Source organism: Urocampus carinirostris, chromosome 17 (genome assembly GCF_059441175.1).
Source record: "Urocampus carinirostris isolate Australia breed hairy pipefish chromosome 17, RoL_Ucar_1.0, whole genome shotgun sequence".
NCBI lineage: Eukaryota > Metazoa > Chordata > Actinopteri > Syngnathiformes > Syngnathidae > Urocampus > Urocampus carinirostris.
This window is the reverse complement of record NC_142365.1, coordinates 30,638,916-30,658,116: the sequence shown is the minus strand read 5'-3', so window position 1 is coordinate 30,658,116 and position 19,201 is coordinate 30,638,916. Positions and strand designations below refer to the sequence as shown.

The 19,201-nt window shown below is 36.1% G+C and overlaps 1 protein-coding gene across 1 annotated transcript in view; it reads right to left on the bottom strand.

Annotated features, from left to right (window-relative positions):
* LOC148349774 (solute carrier family 22 member 4-like) overlaps window positions 1-19,201 on the bottom strand; it is a 35,558-nt gene that overhangs the window by 8,267 nt on the left and 8,090 nt on the right. The window contains exons 5-9 of the mRNA XM_088320634.1: window positions 14,639-14,810; window positions 14,432-14,561; window positions 14,240-14,343; window positions 2,790-3,004; window positions 175-357 (exon numbers count right to left, since the gene is read on the bottom strand). Of these exons, the coding sequence (XP_088176760.1) occupies window positions 175-357; window positions 2,790-3,004; window positions 14,240-14,343; window positions 14,432-14,561; window positions 14,639-14,810 (804 nt within the window). The remainder of the gene's footprint in view (window positions 1-174; window positions 358-2,789; window positions 3,005-14,239; window positions 14,344-14,431; window positions 14,562-14,638; window positions 14,811-19,201) is intronic.

Sequence of the window (19,201 nt, the reverse complement as noted above, 5' to 3'; positions counted from 1 at the left end):
TCCTTTGTTATTGGTCTCACAGCTTTAGCAGCAGTAACTGTTGTATAGCCATACATAGTTAATGGGGGTTGGATTGATTCAGATAAAGCACTACTGAAGGCCTAGGTGTGAATAGCAAGGCCAGTCACTGGTTATTAGTAGAAACACAACCTGCCATATTCTATGGGGACTCACTGAGCTCGAGCAGGTATGGTGTGATGCAGCTTCCAAGCCTCGCAACGGTGTTGCATAGCCCAGCGGCTGTGTTTCGCAGCGCCGTAGGATACAGCTCAGTGGTGTAGGCAAACATCAGACCAAAGCCGGTTGTGATGGCATATTTTCCCACCATCTCCAGAGTGAGCGACAGACCTGAGTAACCTGATGGACCGGGAGAATCATTTGATTATATCAGGAGGTCCTTTGTTGGAAGATGTCAGGGGTTTAAGGGTTATCCTAGTTGTAATTTAGGTTGTGAGGTGTTATCCACACAGCACTACATGTCTTTGGGATGCTGGTTTCAACAATCTATTGTTGTTTTTAACTCATTCATGTGGTCTAAATTTAAACCTGAAAAAAGACATTTAAAAATACACCAAAAAGATACATCTTTTTGTGTGTATTTTCACACATTCTGAATGTTTTTTACACCTTTAAAAAAAATACATTTTGTTAGAGCTTTCTTTATCTAGTATTAATGAAACATTGCACTTCGACTGAACAACAGAAGAGAGAGCTTTTGTTTCAGTTTGGTCTGTGACAATTGCAAAACTGGTCTATCCACACTCCAGTCCATGGGCAAGTTATATGTACTGATGACAAAATCCACTGATGTCTCTTCAAGCAAGATACTTTTAAAACAGATCTCCCATTATCCATTAAAATTTACCGTAATTTCCGCACTATAAGGCTCACCGAAAAAATATTATTTTATCATATATTTTTCATGCAAAAGCACAGACCTATAAGACACAGTAAATTGAGGCTACAGTGAGAGCTTCCGTGTGTATGGGTTCATATTATTAATCCAATTCATCAATATGTGCTGCAAACCCAAATCGTAAAACGTATGCACTGGGAATGCAAGTAGTGGCGGTAAGACTATCAACACAATACCACTAAGCCACCAGTGGTACAAATGACTTACGAAAAGACTTTTTTGTTGAAAGACTTTCTGTTTTCCTTTTATTCTCTAACATTCATTGGTTAAGAAGTGGAGAGACTGTTTAACATATCAGAATACACTGCGCAACTCAGTGTTCTTGGCTATGAGGAAAATTATTATGATAATGAGAAATGGTGTAATGCATTCTTTTGGGTCAATTGTACCACTGGTGGTCTAGTGGTAAAATGTCGGCACTATTACCGCTACTACTTGGGTTTGATTCCCTTTGCATGCAATGTTTTGCAATTTAGGCAAGCCATGTTTATCGATAAGATCAATTATTGCTCACTCATTCCTCAAATACTTACACTTTCAAATTCCTGGCCAAATTGGGGTTTTTAGCTGCGCCCTAAAGTTTGGAAAGTATGGCCATTTAAGAAACGTCTCTAATTAATTTTTATTGAAGCTATGCATACATATATATATATATATATATATATATATATACCAACACACACACACACACACACACACACACACACACACACACACACACACACACACACACACACACACACACACACACACATATATATATACATATATATACACACAGAGACAGACAACTCACTCACTCACTCACACCAAGGGACAATTTGGGCCGGCCAATTAACCTGATAAGCATGTTTTTGGAATGTAGGAGGAAACCAGAGTGGCTAGAGGAATCCTCCACAAGCACGGGGAGAACATGCAAAATCCGCACAGGAAGGATGGTAGCTGGATTTGATATATCTTTTTTTTTTAAATCAACAAAAACAAACACATCTTTTTTTTCTCTGGAACAAGTATGTCAAGATGTTACAGCAGGGGTGTCAAACTCATTTGAACTCGGGGGCCACACGATAGAACAAACATTCTGTCGGGGGCCAGATTAGTAGATTAAAGATAAAGAAAAAGAGATAAAGTAATAAGAGAAAGAGGGAGGGAAAAGGAGAGAGGGCGGGACAAAGAAAGAAAGAGAGAGAGCGTGAGAAATAAAAGATAAAAAGTCACGACAGAGGGGGAGAAGAAAAGGAGAGGAAGAAAGAAATCCAAAGAGAAATAGAAAGACAGAAGGAGAGAAAAGACTAAACAAAGCGTGAAGGGTATGAAGAGAGAAAAGGAAAAAAGGAAGTCAGAGCAAAAGAGGTTAAAAGACACAGAGAGAGAGAGAGAGAGAGAGAGAAAGAGAGACAAAGAGCAACAAAGGAAGAGAAAAAGAGAGACGCAGAGAGTGAAAGAGATAGAGTGGGAGAAAAGGGGGTGGAAAAGAGTGAGAGAGAGAGGGAAAAATAAATACAAGTACAGTGTCTGTTCGAGGCACCTGGCTTTGGCAACCTCAAGTTGACATATTTCAACCTGCAGCTTGTTTTTCTCTTGTGCTTTTCTGGGTGTTTTCTGGCGGGCCGGATTCAATCCCTTAGCAGGCCTGATCTGGCCCGCGGGCCGCCTTTTTGACACCTGTGTGTTACAGCGAACTTTTGGTGGGTCTAATTCATGGTCAGTATTGAGAGGTTATACAGTAGATTTCATTTGGTGGGTGGGTGGTTGTGTCCTTTTAGCACCAAGTTCGTGGGAGCACCATTTCCTGTGGTGTGTATAGGGCAAATACAGCCTGGTGGCGCCCATCTCTCTCTAGGCAAACAATTGGAACAAAACTTAAAGTTACCTTCTGGCACTAGCTGTATAAAATAGAGCGGCATGGCAGCCAATGCCAGGGATCCGATGACGGACATCCGTCGTGACACGTAGCGCAAAGCAAGCCAGCTGGAGACGTATGCTGGCAACTCCACGGCCCCTGAGATGAAGCAGCTCACGTATGCGTTCTCGTGGAAATGTGTGGTATTAAAGGAAATCCCATAGTAGCCCGCCGACATGGTGAATCTGAACAGAGAGTTAAGTTAGCTTAGCTAGATAGCTACCATTAGGGCGTGTACACCTTTTTTGTGGCCAAATTAAAGGACTTAATAAAAACTTTAAAAGACAATTTTAAAAATTTTCAAGTACCATTAAAAGAGGAAATCCAACACAGATCAAAAAACGTTTTTGTTTTTTTAAGGTTGACTTTTATTAATAAAAGAAAATATCTTGTTGCTAGCACATACTTGTGCTTATTTTTGATGTTTCTATTCATGACCTATAATCTTTTTGTGTCAATGGGCTGCTATAAACTGCTATGAATGCCGCCATTCTGCATCAACAATGCACACGCAGCTTGGCCACGTCACCCTTGTTTACTTAAGGGGTTCTATGGGTGTTGGGTAAAATGAAAAAAAAATGAAAAAAGTACTGTATTTATAAAAAGCAGGAAGAAATTGCAAAATCTGGAATCGTTTTAGTGATATTGATGTCCCCAAAACAAAGTGCATTCATTGCTCATCTTTTGTTTTTGTTTTAACTATTTTCATTTTTATTTTTTGCGTGTTTTCCAGAGGATCTGTGTCTAAATTTATCAAAATATAGTTGTACATCCATTATCTGCAACGCTTATCCTTAGTAGGGTCGCGGGGGTGCTGGAGCCCATCCCAGCCATCTTCGGGCAGTGGGCAGGGGACACCCTGAACCGCTTGCCAGCCAGTCGCAGGGCACACAGGGACAGACAATTCGCGCGCTCATTCACACCTAGGGACAATTTGGACCGGCCAATTAACCTGACATGCATGTTTTCGGAATGTGGGAGGAGACCGGAGTGCCCGGAGGAATCCCACGCAAGCAAGGGGAGAACATGCAAACTCCACACAAAGGGTTCAATCTCATGACCTCAGAACTGTGCCACACATGCGCTAACCACTGCGCCGCTGTGCTGCCCAAAACATAGTTGTAAATAATTATTTTATTGTTTATTTATAGCACCAGAGTTTATTTCATATTATTTATATTTCATTGTTTTGTATTTTCAGCGATTCTGTGTTTTTTGACTTTAAATCTGTTCAATGGGTAAAAAGCTAAAATTGTTTTGTATTTACTGTTTAATTTTTGTAGATATGTAAATAGTTCCATATATATTTTATGTGTTTTTCAGGGATCTTGTCTTTCACTTTAAATTTTATTAGAACAAATACATAAATAAATTGACTATAGATACTAAATGCAAAATTCTTTACCCAAAGAGTTTTTAATATGTTGCAAAAGCAAAGGACGTAAGGTAGTCACTATAATTTGTTTTTAAACCAAAAATATGAACGCAAGGGATCAATAACTCTGGAATAAGCTATATGTATATTGTTGTATTTTATACTTGTTGTTACACTGTAAATAAATATTTTGACTTTACATTTTGTTGTGTTGAGTGTTTTTTCAGGGAATCTGTATTCCTTGACTTTAAAGTTGCTAAGGTCCGACCAGTAGGGGGGAGGTGACGCTCCACATGCCAACGCCATGATACTAATTGTGAATAATCACGAGGTAGGAGCGGGGGCGTCGATGTCATTTTTAAGCAGACTTATTTATTTATTTATTTTTCTTTTCAATAAATGCGTGGTCTATTGTGGAAAACTGCAGAGAAACGTGGTATTTGCAACAATTTCAAGTATTTTCAAGAAATCCCTGCACTTTTCAACCTTGAAAACACAACAATATAATTCAAGCATTTTCTAGGATTTCAACCACCTGTACAAACCCATATCCTTGATACTTTTTCTGTATGACATTGCTTTCTTTGCATTAACTACAGTACTTTTCTACTTCGTGGTTTTTGCCATTTGGCGTGTGACCAAAAGGAACACTTAGAACGTATGGGTTCTCGTGGAAATGCATACTGTTGAAGGAAATCCCACAATTGCCTGCCGACATAGTGAAGCTGGCTGAGGGATCACTGGGTGATAGCACAGAGTATTAAGTTAGCTTAGCTAGCTAGCCACCATCACCTTGATAAGGGGTGGGCTAACTATTTTTTATCGGCCCACCAAACAAAAATGGTCAAAATATAACAAAACATGTATGATAATGAATAAAGTACGGCTAATTTAAAAAAAACTTTGCACCTGTTGTCCCTTTGTGTGTGTGTGTGTGTGTGTGTGTGTGTAAAACGAAAATACTACTACAGAAATACTGCAAAAATAAATATAAAATTTAGCCCTTAAATACAAGGACCTAATATATTAATTTGCTTTCATTCTGAAAATAAAATATTAGAGAAATAAAAATATTATACTGCTACAGTACGACTTTATTACAAAATACTACTAAAAAAATAGTGTGACTGAAAAAATACAACACACAACTACAGTAATGATACAAATAGTAAAGAAACACAACAAAAACAAATCAAATAAAAATACTACAAAAATGATACTAGAATACAACTAAAATACTTCTACCCCTACAGTAATACTACAATACCAAATACCACTACAGAAATATTACCACAGAAATACTACAACCATAGTACCGGAAATACTACTGAAACACCACAAAATACTACTATAGAAATGTTTCAACAGAAATACTACAAAAACAGGTTCCTAATATAGTTTTTTGTCATGATGACTCATTAGATTCACCTGTGACCGCTCGTTTGGCGCCACCTGCTGCTGGCTACCTGATTGGTTCCCCGTCCTACTTAAGCTCAGTCCTTTCACTCGCCTGTTGTCAGTCCGTCAGCAAACCTCTGTTTTCACAAGGCAGGCATTTTATGACTCTGAAACCCGGCGGTCCAGTTTTGTCACCCGTTTTTCATTTGTTGCGTTCCTGATTTCCCCGTTTGTCTCCTGCTGCGACCCGTTCTTTGACCCCGACCACTTTTTGATCTCCCGTCCTGGCTAACGACCTGTTTTTCCGTCTAACTACGCTCCGGAAGATCCACTTCCGCATTCGGAAGACGCTCTGAGCGGCTTGCTTCTCGCACCCTGCGAGCACCGGATCGCTGGCGCTGACTTTCCTCTGTATTTCAATAAACTTGTGAGTAAACGATAGGCGAATGGGTCTACCATTTGTGCTGGTTCTGACAGTTTTTGCTTTAACTGTGAGTTTTCAAAACCAATTTTATGAAACTATTCTATTTAAAATCAAATATAGAGAAAATATATTTAATGGTAAATGATAAAACTGGATAGTACTTCAAGATTGGCCACATTTTTAAGCCAATTAAACTTAAAATAGTTGGCCTCCCCGACCTTGATGCTTCTTCTGTTTGGCCTTGCTCTTTGCATTAATTATACTGTAGTACTTTTCTACTTCCTGGTTTTTGCCATGTCCATTTGGCATGTGACCACAAGGAGCACTTAGTTATGATGTAGATGAATACATTTGCTTTGCAAGTCTGCCAACAATCAATGCAGTGGAAAAACACTTTACAAGTGTACTACTCTGCATTTAATTCCTAAATCCATTCGTGACCAAGGTTGAGACTATTGCGTTACAAAAGAATGCATTCCAGGAATGCAATTACTGTTCTCTTTAACAAGTACCGTTACGCATTATTAATAAAACGCTATAACTCAACTGGCGTTACAACATGGTATGTTACACCGCTACTTATTAAAAGTTGATCATGAATTACAACGTCCTGTAATGGCTGTTACTCCTTCGCTCACAATGTAACATGCAACCCTCATTCCGCCAGCAACATTAATGAAGCGTGGGCGTGTTTAGGTTGAACTACATACTACAACTAAATACAGTAATGGTGGAGCCGTTACAAAAGCGCAGAATACGACAACGTTGAGTTTGTCCTCAGGGAGAAATTTTCCCTACGGAATATACTCGCAAATCAAAGCCATATTTACAACTATAAAATAAAATACTGAAATCACGGTGTCAGTTTATATGCATATATTTGGTTGTGTGTTCCCAGTAGCAAACAGTAAGCATTAGGGCTGCAACTAACGATTATTTTGATAATGGATGAATCGGTTGATTATTCTTTGGATTAATGGATGAATTGGATTTTTTTAACAGTGTCTGAAACAACGTCTGCCCGGACGCCCGGGGCGCGCATCTTTAACGTAGGGCGTACAACTTACAAAACCTCTCCGCCCGGGTGGCCGACAACTTTTTCAAGAAAATATATTAAAAAAAAAAAAAAAAAAAAGACATTTTTTTCTCAAATCAAACATTTGCTTTATTCCGATTTCAAAATCTTGGTTCGGTTTGGAAATTTTGGTTAGTTTGGCAATTTGCATACTCGGCAGCCAAGCAGAAGCCTGCATCGAATAACTTCGTGCTTCCGGACTCTCGTTATAAGGTCGTGCATTTGCATATCATTTTCCAAAGTAGACGCACAGAGAACACAATAAAAATGCATAGGTGGTTAGTAATCAAGCCAAAACCTCAGCCCCAGAAGAAAGATTAGAAAGAAGCTAACAAAATTTATGACACTACAAAACGTAAACGTACATTAAAAGCATCGTGGAAAGAGGAGTTCACGTGGCTTGTAGCAGACGACGCAACACAAACATCGCATGAATGAAGATGAGTACAGGTTCATACTGATGGCAGATGTAAAACAGATGACTTATATATGCAATAAATGTTATAAGTAGATTTATGATAAACTTTAAAGTGTTGTTCTGTTATATATTATGATTATCAATCCTTAATACTTTGCAATATTGGCTTTTTGGCGATTAGTCGTCTTATTTTGTTTCAAGTTGTGAAAAATGGGGCAGGCAACTTTATGGCTGTGCAGGCAACTATTCAGAGTTGTCTGCCATGGTGTCTGGTAACTTTTTGTCATGAGTTTCAGACACTGCAATTAATTAAAAGAATATAATGAGAATCTATTCATGTATTAGACAAAAGTATGAATTTACATTTTTTAGCAAGCCATCTTCCCAAGTTGCTTATTCAGAAATGCATATGAAACTGGGTTCCCTTTGCATTAATTAGTAACAAAAAGTAGCTTGTTGCCTGAAAAAGGTTGGAGACCCGTGATCTAGATGAATACTGCCATCAACCAATGCAGGAGGAAAAAACAAACACTTTTTGAGGTGTGGTATTTTAACTCCAAATCTATTTGTGACAATAGCAGAACAATGTGACGGTGAACGAACAAGGATGTACAGTTGTTGAGCTGTAAAATAGGATGAGGCATTTAGCAGCTGTGTTTTATGTGACCTGTCATTTGAAGCATTCGGCAAGTCGGTTGAAAATACTTGAGCTTTCTGTATGATGTTACAATTAAATAAATTTAAAGGGTATGACCACAAGTCTTTTTAACTACAAGCGATGATAAGCTACCGTTATATCAAATTACATAAGCCCTAAACTATGTTTAGTTAACAGTAGATGTGTCTTTGTAAAACAAAGTCTATTTGTGTTTTTGTGCTCTTTGTTCTTTATCTCGTACACATGTGAAATATTTCAAAACTTTACATACTGTCTTAGCCGATCTTTCCCTCAAGACTCGTACTAAAGGCAATGCAAGTCTGCAGTCACCCAGATGACACCTGAGTACTTTTGTAGATGGTATTTTCACAAGATGGCTTATTGCACCAACCAGTCCTTCTTCCTGTATATGTGACACCTTTTCATATTATGTTATTTGAATTGAACGGGGAAATTACATGATTGGTGAAAAAGTAAGACAGTATAGGGCAAACTATATATACTGGACTGTCTCAGAAAATTAGAATATTGTGATAAAGTTCTTTATTTTCTGTAATGCAATTAAAAAAACAAAAATGTCATACATTCTGGATTCATTACACATCAACTGAACTATTTAAAGCCTTTTATTATTTGAATATTGCTGATTTTGGCTTACAGCTGAAAAAAACTCAAAAATCCCATCTCAAAATATTAGAATACTTCTTCAGACCAAGTAAAAAAATAACTTTATAACAGCAAAACTAAATCAAACATTTGAAAATGTCCATTGATGCACTCAGTACTTGGTTGGGAATCCTTTTGCACGGATTACTGCATCAATCCGGCGTGGCATGGAGGCAATCAGCCTGTGGCATTGCTGAGGTGTTATTGATGCCCAGGATGCTTCGGTAGCGGCCTTAAGCTCATTTGCATTTGTAGGTCTGGTGTCTTTCATCTTCTTCTTAACTATACCCCACAAATTCTCGATGGGGTTCAGGTCAGGGGAATTAGCAGGCCAATCAAGGACAGTGATGCCATGGTCAGTGCACCAGTTACTGGTGGTTTTGGCACTGTGGGCAGGTGCCAGATCATGCTGGAAAATGAAATACTCATCTCCATAGAGCTTTTCAGCAGATGGAAGCATGTAGTAGATAGATAGATAGATAGATAGATAGATAGATAGATAGATAGATACTTTATTCATCCCCTAAGGGAAATTCACATTTCCAGCAGCATCCCTGAGCTGAGAACAATACAATAATAAAGCCAAAAGAAAACAATATACAAATACCCAGTGTGACGTGCAAATGCCCACTTTAGCATGTTATATAGATTAACTAAATAGTGCTACACATAATGCATAATGCATAGTGCTCTAAAATCTCTTGGTACACAGTTGCATTTACTCTGGACTTGATGAAACACAGTGGACCAACACCAGCAGCTGACATGGCTCCCCAAACCATTGCTGACTGTGGGAACTTCACACTGGATTTCAAGCAACTTGGATTTTGCTCTTCTCCAGCCTTTTCTCCAGACTCGCGCCTTGACTTCCAAATGAAATGCAAAACTTGCTTTCGTCTGAAAAGAGGACTTTGGACCACTCTGCAACTGTCCAGTGCTTCTTCTCCATAGCCCAAGTCAGACGCTTCTTCCGCTGTCTTGAGTTCAGAAGTGGCTTGACCATGGGAATACGGCTATTGTAGCCCATTTCCCAGACACGTCTGTGAACTGTGGCTTTTGATACCTGGACTCCAGCTTCAGCCCACTGTCTTTGAAGCTCCCTCAAATTATGGAAGCGGCTCTTCTTCACAATTTTGTTAAGGCTGCGGTCATCTCTCTTGGTTGTGCAGCGTTTCCGGCCACATTTTTCCCTTCCAACAGACTTTTTGTGGATATGCTTTGAAACTGCACTCTGTGAACAGCCTGCTCTTTGAGAAATTTCTTTTTGTGTCTTACCCTCCTGATGGAGGGTATCAATGATGGTCCTCTGGACAGCAGTCAGATCAGCAGTGATTTAGTTTACTGAACCAAGCTGAGTGTTTTTAAGGCTCAGGAAACCCTCGCAAGGTGTTTCGAGTTAATTAGATGATTCAGGTGATTAGTTGAATAGCCTACTTGTATACTTTTTCATGATATTCTAATATTTTGAGATAGGATTTTTGAGTTTTCTTAAGCTGTAAGCCAAATTCAGACAATATTAAAATAATAAAAGGCTTGAAATAGTTCAGTTGATGTGTAATGAATCCAGAATGTATGACATTTTTGTTTTTTTAATTGCATTACAGAAAATAAAGAACTTTATCACAATATTCTAATTTTCTGAGACAGTCCAGTATATATATATATATATATATATATATATATATATATATATATATATATATATATATATATATTTGTGTCAAGTACGCTTTTTGTTGAATGTGTGATCATACTGCCTTGTGTTGTGTTGATTTGGTAATGAATTATGCAGTAGTAGGCCTGCAAGGCCTTCTCTGCTGGCCTAAAAAAATCTGAATCATGTGATGTTAATTATATTTTGTCCATGGATACTTATTAAATAATTCCAGATTGTCCTTCAGCTTTCTTAGATTTCTTTCCTCTTGGTTACACTGCTTCTAGATGTGTGCTGTCATATTTAAGCATTTAACCAATTGCATGTCAGCCATTACTTGTTGCCAAGGTCAGTAATGCGCCCAGAGGCCTTCACAATCACTGCAGGCTCCGAGGCATAACATAAGTCAAGTCCAGTCAAGACATAATTATTCGTATTTCCCTTTATCACAAAAAGTCTCAAAAGGCTGTACAGAGCACAACAACAACAAAATAACTAGTAAAACATAACATCAGCTATATAAAATATTTTTGGAGGCAGGGAAATATGTTAAGCAAAATATGGGAAAATTAAACGTGTAACTTGTTTTACATAGAATCCAAATGCCAAATATGATTATATAAATGATAATAATATTGTAATCTAAAGTTCATATGTAGGTAAAAAGCTATTTGGAGCTAGATAGCTAGCCAAAAGAGTAAAAAACGATAAAATGTTAGCTCCATAGCATGCAAAAAATGTAAAAAGCTAGGTAGATAGCTTGCTAACTAGCTAAAAATGTACAAAGATAGCTAGCTACAAAGCTAAAAAAGTAAGTGTGAAAGCTGTTGGTTTAACCAAATAAAAACGTCAAAGCAAATGTCAGCGGTCAAGAAAGGTGAAGAAAAATATCCCTGTGTCCACTTCTTCGGTTGAACGGACGTTTTAAGACCTAAACTGAACAAAAATTTATGCCAGAAATACGAGAGGACAGGCTCGATTAACAGCATTAGCTTTTTTTTTTTTTTTTACTTTTTATTTCTCACACCGATTTTGACAGAGGTTTGATTCCCCCATCTTACATCAACACAAAATATATACACTTGACACATTCATAAATAACAGAAGGAACAACAAAGAACAAAAAATGCTATTAATAGAAAAGAAGAATAAATGCTCATACAATAAATCCATACAAAAAGAAATATATATATATATATATATATATATATATATATATATATATATATAAAATTAATAAATCAAAATATACACCCAAAGAAAAAAAAAAAAAAAAAAAAAAAAAAAAAAAAAGAAAAATACACACATAATAAATAGGGGGAGGTGTTTAGACATCAAGTAAAATTTGTGTGATAGGCTTCCATCTTTTCTCAAATTGGTCAAGTTTCAGTTGAAGTCTTGCAGTGATTTTTTCCATAATGTACATTTGCTTTAATTTGTCTCTCCATTGTTTTATGTCAGGAGGTTGTGGTTTCAGCCAGGACACTGTGATCATTTTCTTTGCTACCAGAAGCATTACCCTTGGTATATATTTCTGTTGACCAGATAGTAATTCTTCTGGCAAAATTCCTATTACGTAAGCCTTTGGGTCCAACCGCAACTCCCAGCCCGTGATTAATTTTATTTCTCTCTGGATACTTCTCCAAAAATTTAATATTACAGGGCAATTCCAGAAAATATGCGTAAAGTCACCGACCCCCCCACAGTTACGCCAGCATAGATTTGAAGTATTTTTATATTTTGAAGTGATAGAGGGTGTATAGAAGAATCGCATTTTTACTTTCCATTCAAACTCCCTCCATGTCGGGCTGTTGGTTATTTTGTGTCCCTCTTTCAATGTTTTTTCCCATTCGTTGTCTTTTATCGCTACATTAGTTTCTTGTTCCCATTTTTCCTTAACTGCCATGTCCTCATTACTGAGATCCATTCTCAGGGCTTTATATAGTTTTGATATAACCCCCTTTATTGATTGTCCTTTTGTATATGATATTAATAATTCCTCTACCTTAGTTGGCTCCTTACATATTTTCCCCCATTCCTCGTGTTTCTGGAGGTAATGCCTTAGTTGCAAATATTTGTAAAAATCATTTCTGGGTAGGTCAAATTCTTGTTGGAGTTGTTCGAATGATTTCATTGTCTGTGCTTCCAATACTTGGGTAATCAACATCAGTCCTTTTTGGCCCCATTTTTGAAACCCTACCTCCATAACCCCAGGTTTAAAGTCTGGATTTTTCGCTAACACAGCATTAGCTTTGATGGCGATAGAAAAGAACTTCTTACTGGAACTGATAACTATGGAAAATCTGTGCAGCAGAGTAATTGAATGTTTCTTGAAAAAAGAAAGGAAGATGGATTTTGTTTACAAATAATAAGGTGAAAAATGGCTATATTCCTAAATAATATTTTATGATGTTGTTATTGATGTTGTTTTATACGTGTTGCGGCTGTAACTGCAATGTCATAGTTATTTAGGGGTTGAATTGATGCAGACATAGCAATACTGGAGGTCTGGATGTGAAACGCACATCCCTCCTAAGGAGTTATGCCTATCGTTGTTAATACTCTAAAAAGATGTATCTTCATTTTTGTCTTTTTTATTACGTGCATGAATACAATGTTTGCAATAAAGAGCTATATGTATATATATATATATATATATATATATATATATAAGTTTTTTAATTACCCATAAATTTGTATACGTCTTTTAGAAAAGGCAATGTCATTTTTTTTTATTTAATTAATTTTTTTCAATTCTCCAATGCGTAAAAAATACAATTGTTTGGATTTAAACATAGTTATGCGTTTTCCATATTTTTTTTTAAATTACCAAAATGATTTCATATTTTGGAATAAATTTTAGGATGAAAAAAATTGTGGTTAATTAGAAACAAATACTTATCAAGGTAAAGAAAAGAATAAATTATAAATATATTTAGAGCACTTAAAATAATCTATTCAAATCAGTAAATAGAACATTTAAATAAGTGTTTCAATGTACTTACTGGGTTAATATGATTAATGTTTTCAATAAAAATACAATTTTATGTTACAAGATAAATATCTTCTCTTTGGTTATACGTACATTTTAGGTATATTAAGTGATGTATTATTGTATTAGGCAGTGCAACAGAAATGAAATGCTAAAAAGTAATAGAAAAAAAAAAACTACAGAAACTCAAGTGAACAATTTTTCTGTTTACTTTTTTGCTCAGTCTTGCCCAGGTTTTTGTTTTTTAAGGGTATCCGAAAAATCTCTTGACCTACAACTATATTATGCACGCTTATATGGTAGTTCAAGTATTATTGCTTATTTCTAAATCAAATGTAAAAGAAATCTTACCACAAGGAGGCACTTAATAATACACACATATATTTTGAATTTTTTATTCATTCATTTTTTTCCTGAACCACTTATCCTCACTCGGGTCGCAAATTTTCATTTCGTCAAACAATACAAAAACATCTGATCAACGAGGCTATATTTTGTTAAATGTAAGAACAAAATGACTCTTTTTTTGCATTACAAATTAGTTTTTCTTTTTTACCAAAAACTCAGCAAAGAAATAAAAGAAAACAAAAACATAAAGTCTGATCAAAAATGCAATTCATGTCTTAGTAACAAGAAAGAAAAATGAGTTCAATGTCATGAATGTTTTATCTCTATAATAGAAATATGAATCGATCAATATGTCAAATTATCCAATCTACCAGCAACTAGACTTTACAATACAAATTGATAGTGTACTCACGCCACATAGCAGAGAATCATTGTCATGAATCCGATTTCCACATTGCCCACCAAGTCCAGGATGCTGTGCGGTTCTTTGGATTCCGACTCTTTGGACTTGCTCAACTACAACAAAACACAACAATCGACATAATCAACCAAAAGCATAGTTCTGCTATTCATTACTAAAAATCCATGTTATTATTTCAATTACAATTAAGTAGTCTTCAAAGATGATTTCAGGTGCTTTCACTTTGTTCATCCTGGCTGCCTTTCTGATGATGGCTTCGGCCTCTTCTACTCTCCCCTGGCAAAGGAGCCAGCGCGGAGACTCGGGGATGAACCTGCACACAAGTCCAAGTCAGGCACACCCGAACCGGGCAGTAGAATCGCAGCTCTTGTTATCATAGGAAAAACTGACCACCAGAACGGGACTACGACTAGGCAGGGCAGGGACAAGGCCAGTAGGAGAGATTTCCAATCCCTCAGGAAGTAAGCAACCACTGGCAGGATCATGTAACCGACAGCAAAACCGGAGCAGGTCCCCAACGAAGAGTACAGCAGACGTGCGTTATCTGTCAGGATCTCTGCGCCTGAGGGTGGGGACCATGGAGTACCATAAATTTTGGACTACAGAGCGCACCCGATTTAAAGCCAAATTAAATAATTTAAGGAAGAAACCTCCGCACCAGATTTTAAGCAGCGGGCTTAAACAGCCATATAAAGGAACTTATTCACATGCATTTTTAAGACTCTAAAAAAATCAGAGGGGAAATGTCTAGTACAGAAAAGTAACACATTGTTTCGTAATTGAGACACTCATTTGCATGCTGTGTCCGCAGCCATCAATCTCAATCAACTAGGGCAGCAGGTAATATTAACTGATTAACTTGAGTGCGAGAGAAATAATTATATATAAATGTTTGGAAACTTTCCAATAAATTCTGTCGGCTGATTGAATATTTTAGTGTAATTATCAGGTTTATTTTTCCTGTCTCCCCAGAAAGTGTGACGTTATATTAGGCTGTGATCAGTCTGATAACTCTCAGCTTGATAAATATTATGTACTCCTCCGAAGATAGTTGCTCATATCGGCTCTCATATTTTCTTAATGACATCACTGAGTACTTACAACAATTTGAGAACCCGTTTAGTGTTATTGCAGTTTCTGAAACGTGGTTCAGTGAGGGAAGGGGTGTAAATTTTGAATTAAATAATTATAATCTGAACTATGTAAATAGAACTAACAAAATAGGAGGTGGAGTAGCTATATATGTGCACAAAAGATTAAAATCGAAAATATTACAAAACATGTCATTTGTCATTGACGATTTACTTGAATGTATTACAATAGAAATTATAAATGAAAAAAGGAAAAATATCATAGTCAGTTGTGTGTATAGAACACCGGGCTCAAATCTGGAAACCTTCACAAACTGGGCTGAAAAAACATATTCAACAATAAGCGCCAAAACACTATTCATTTGTGGAGATTTCAACATCGATCTAATGAATCCAAACAACCATAAAAACATTGATGACTATATTAATATGATGTACAGTATGAGTTTGTACCCAACTATATTAAGGCCTAGTAGACTCACTTCACACAGTGCAACACTCATTGACAATATATTTACAAATAATATGGAATTTACAAATGTCAGCGGGTTACTGGTTTGTGATATTTCTGATCACCTACCAGTATTTACAGTATATGATGAAAAGGTTACTAGACAAGAATCAATTAAGGATTATGTTTACAAACGAGTTAGAACTGAAGCGACTATTATATCACTGTATGATGACTTAGTTAAACAAAACTGGAATGCTATATATGGTACAGATGATGTGGATGGTGCGTTTGACATATTTTTGGAAATATTCACCAACAAGTACAACAAAAATTGCCCAATGAGACAAATTAATATTAAGAATAAATCTGTAAATCATCCATGGATAACTAAGGGTTTACATAATGCTTGTAAGAAAAAAAACTACTTATATAGAAAATTTATTAAACTAAGAACTAAGGAAGCCGAAACCCGGTATAAAACGTATAAAAACAAATTGACAGGAATATTAAGAGCAAGCAAGAAATTATACTATACCAATTTATTACATCATAACAAAAGTAATATCAAAGGTATTTGGGATATATTAAATAGTATAATAAAAGGAAAGAATGTAAGCAATGCATATCCAAACTATTTTATTGATAAGAACAGTGAAAATTATAATTTAAATCAAGTTGTGGAGAATTTCAATAGTTATTTTGTAAATGTTGGACCAGAGCTTGCTGCAAATATCCCAGAGTGCAGTGGTAAACAATTTGAGTCACTAATAAAAATGAACTCCAAGACCATGTTTTTATCTGGGGTTACGGAATCAGAAATCTTAGACGTGGTTAACAACTGTAAAAACAAAACGTCTATGGATTGTTTTGACATCGATATGGTACTAATTAAGCAAATTATAAACAGCATTGTGAAACCATTGACCTACATCTGTAATCTATCATTTCTAACAGGCACATTTCCAAATCAAATGAAAATAGCAAAAGTTATACCAATATACAAAAATGGGAACAAGCACATTTTTACAAACTATAGACCGGTATCTCTGCTTCCTCAGTTCTCTAAAATATTAGAGAGACTTTACAATAATAGACTGGAACAATTTGTAGATAAACATAAATTGATTAATGAAAGTCAATATGGTTTTAGAGCAAACAGATCAGCAACAATGGCAATTATTGATGCAGTAGAAGAAATCACCCACAGTATAGAAAAGAAGAGATACGCAGTCGGGGTATTTATTGACTTAAAAAAAGCATTTGATACCATTAATCATAATATACTATTAAAAAAACTGGAAAGATATGGCATCAGGGGAGTGGCTTTGAAATGGATTCAAAGTTATTTGACGGGGAGGAAGCAATATGTAAAAATGGGAGAGTTTTCATCTGAATATTTGGACATCTGTTGTGGAGTACCACAGGGTTCTATCCTGGGACCAAAGCTATTTAATTTATATATTAACGATATTTTTAATGTTTCAAAACTATTGAAAATAGTAGTATTTGCAGATGACACTAACATTTTCTATTCAAATGATAACTATATGGATTTGGTAACCTGTATTAATCGTGAACTAATTAACCTAAAAGTATGGATGGATATAAATAAATTATCTTTAAATTTAAATAAAACCAAAGTAATATTCTTTGGTAATCGTAAGGCAAATCAAAATTTAGAAGTAAAAATGGATGGTGTCACAATAGACATTGTATCAGAAATTAAGTTTTTAGGGGTCATAATAGACAATAAACTAAGTTGGAAAACACACATCAGACACATACAAACAAAGGTATCTAAAAGCATTTCAATAATTAATAAAACCAAAGTTCTTTTACATTATAATGCATTGTATTTATTATATTGTTCTCTCGTTCTGCCATATTTAACATATGGTGCAGAAGTCTGGGGAAATAATTACAAAAGTTCACTACAGCCCCTTTTTATCCTTCAAAAACGTGCAATAAGAACCATACACAGGGTAGGATATCGGGATCATACCAATATTTTATTCATGCAGTCCAATTTATTGAAACTGGATGATTTAATAAAATTTTTCACTTCACAACTGTTATTTAAAGTCAACAAAAACATAGTGCCAGAAAACATACAAAGATTATTCACTCGGAAAGAGGGAAATTATAACTTGAGGGGCTGTGGTGAATTCAAAATCCCAAAGGTGAGAACCACCAGGAGAAGTATGTGTGTGTCTGTGTGTGGAGTCAGACTTTGGAATAATTTGCAAAATGAAATCAAACAATGTCCAAATATCCATGTGTTCAAATTTAAATACAAAAAAGCATTACTGGCGAAATACAGAGATGAAGAAAATGGGATATGAGGGAGACTGGAAATACTGCACTTCAAACCATGGCTAACTTGTTGTTATTGTGCTATTATCACATCAGAACTGTTATAAATATTGTGTTTATTTTTATTGATATTATCACTGGTGCCGCAGTGACATTATGCGCATTATGACGTTGAGGGATGGGTATTGCGAAGATTAGTGTATAAAATATGTGTTTATTGTAACTTATAATTATTGATATCTGACCTATGTAATAAGTATATCCATGAGATTTTGTTGTATTGTACACAAGAGGGAGCTATCTATAAAATGTATTTAATAGGGAAGATAAAGGGGTAGGAAAAATAAGCATCTGCTTCTGACTACCCCTTTTCGAACATTTTGTGGGACATTATTTCGTTGTTGACTCATTGTTTTTGTCCTGTTTTTATTTTTATGTTCGAAATAAAATTTTCATTCATTCATTCTTATGTATTAGTAGCAATACCGGGTCACCCTTATATTACTTTGTCATGTGCGCAAGGGATGGGAGAGCTTAAGATAAGTCGCTTGGCACAGCAAGTGTACAGGCTGATGTGATTGGACAGACTTCTGAATTTTAGTCATTACAGTGCATTGAGTTTTGTTTTAAGAATGTTTTTGTCATCCTCCTACCTATATCTGAATGGAAATTTAAATAATATTGACAGCTGCGCTAGTTGATTCAGATTGACAGCTGCCCTCCGCAAATGAGTGTCTTAATTGCGGCACAACATGTTACTTTTCTATAATAGACATTTCGCGGCTGAGCCTGGAAAGATTGCGATCTTACTCCATAGGGACAGTAAGAATCTTGTTTATCCATTCATGCACATCACTATTTAGAAGATAAGGCAATTGGCTACCCAAAGGAGTCATATTCACTCCTGCCATTCCCTCGTGTTTCATTGAATTTCTTCATTTTGACATTCAGAGCACTTGGGAGAAATAACATTGCGTCATCACCCTCCGCGTGCTCTCACAAAGCTTTGTTTTAAGTAAACAGTAGCTTCACACCAGTTCTAAGCCAGCTGCTAGGCGCACATCCAAAGTTAGCACAATTTGTGGCCTCTGGCAG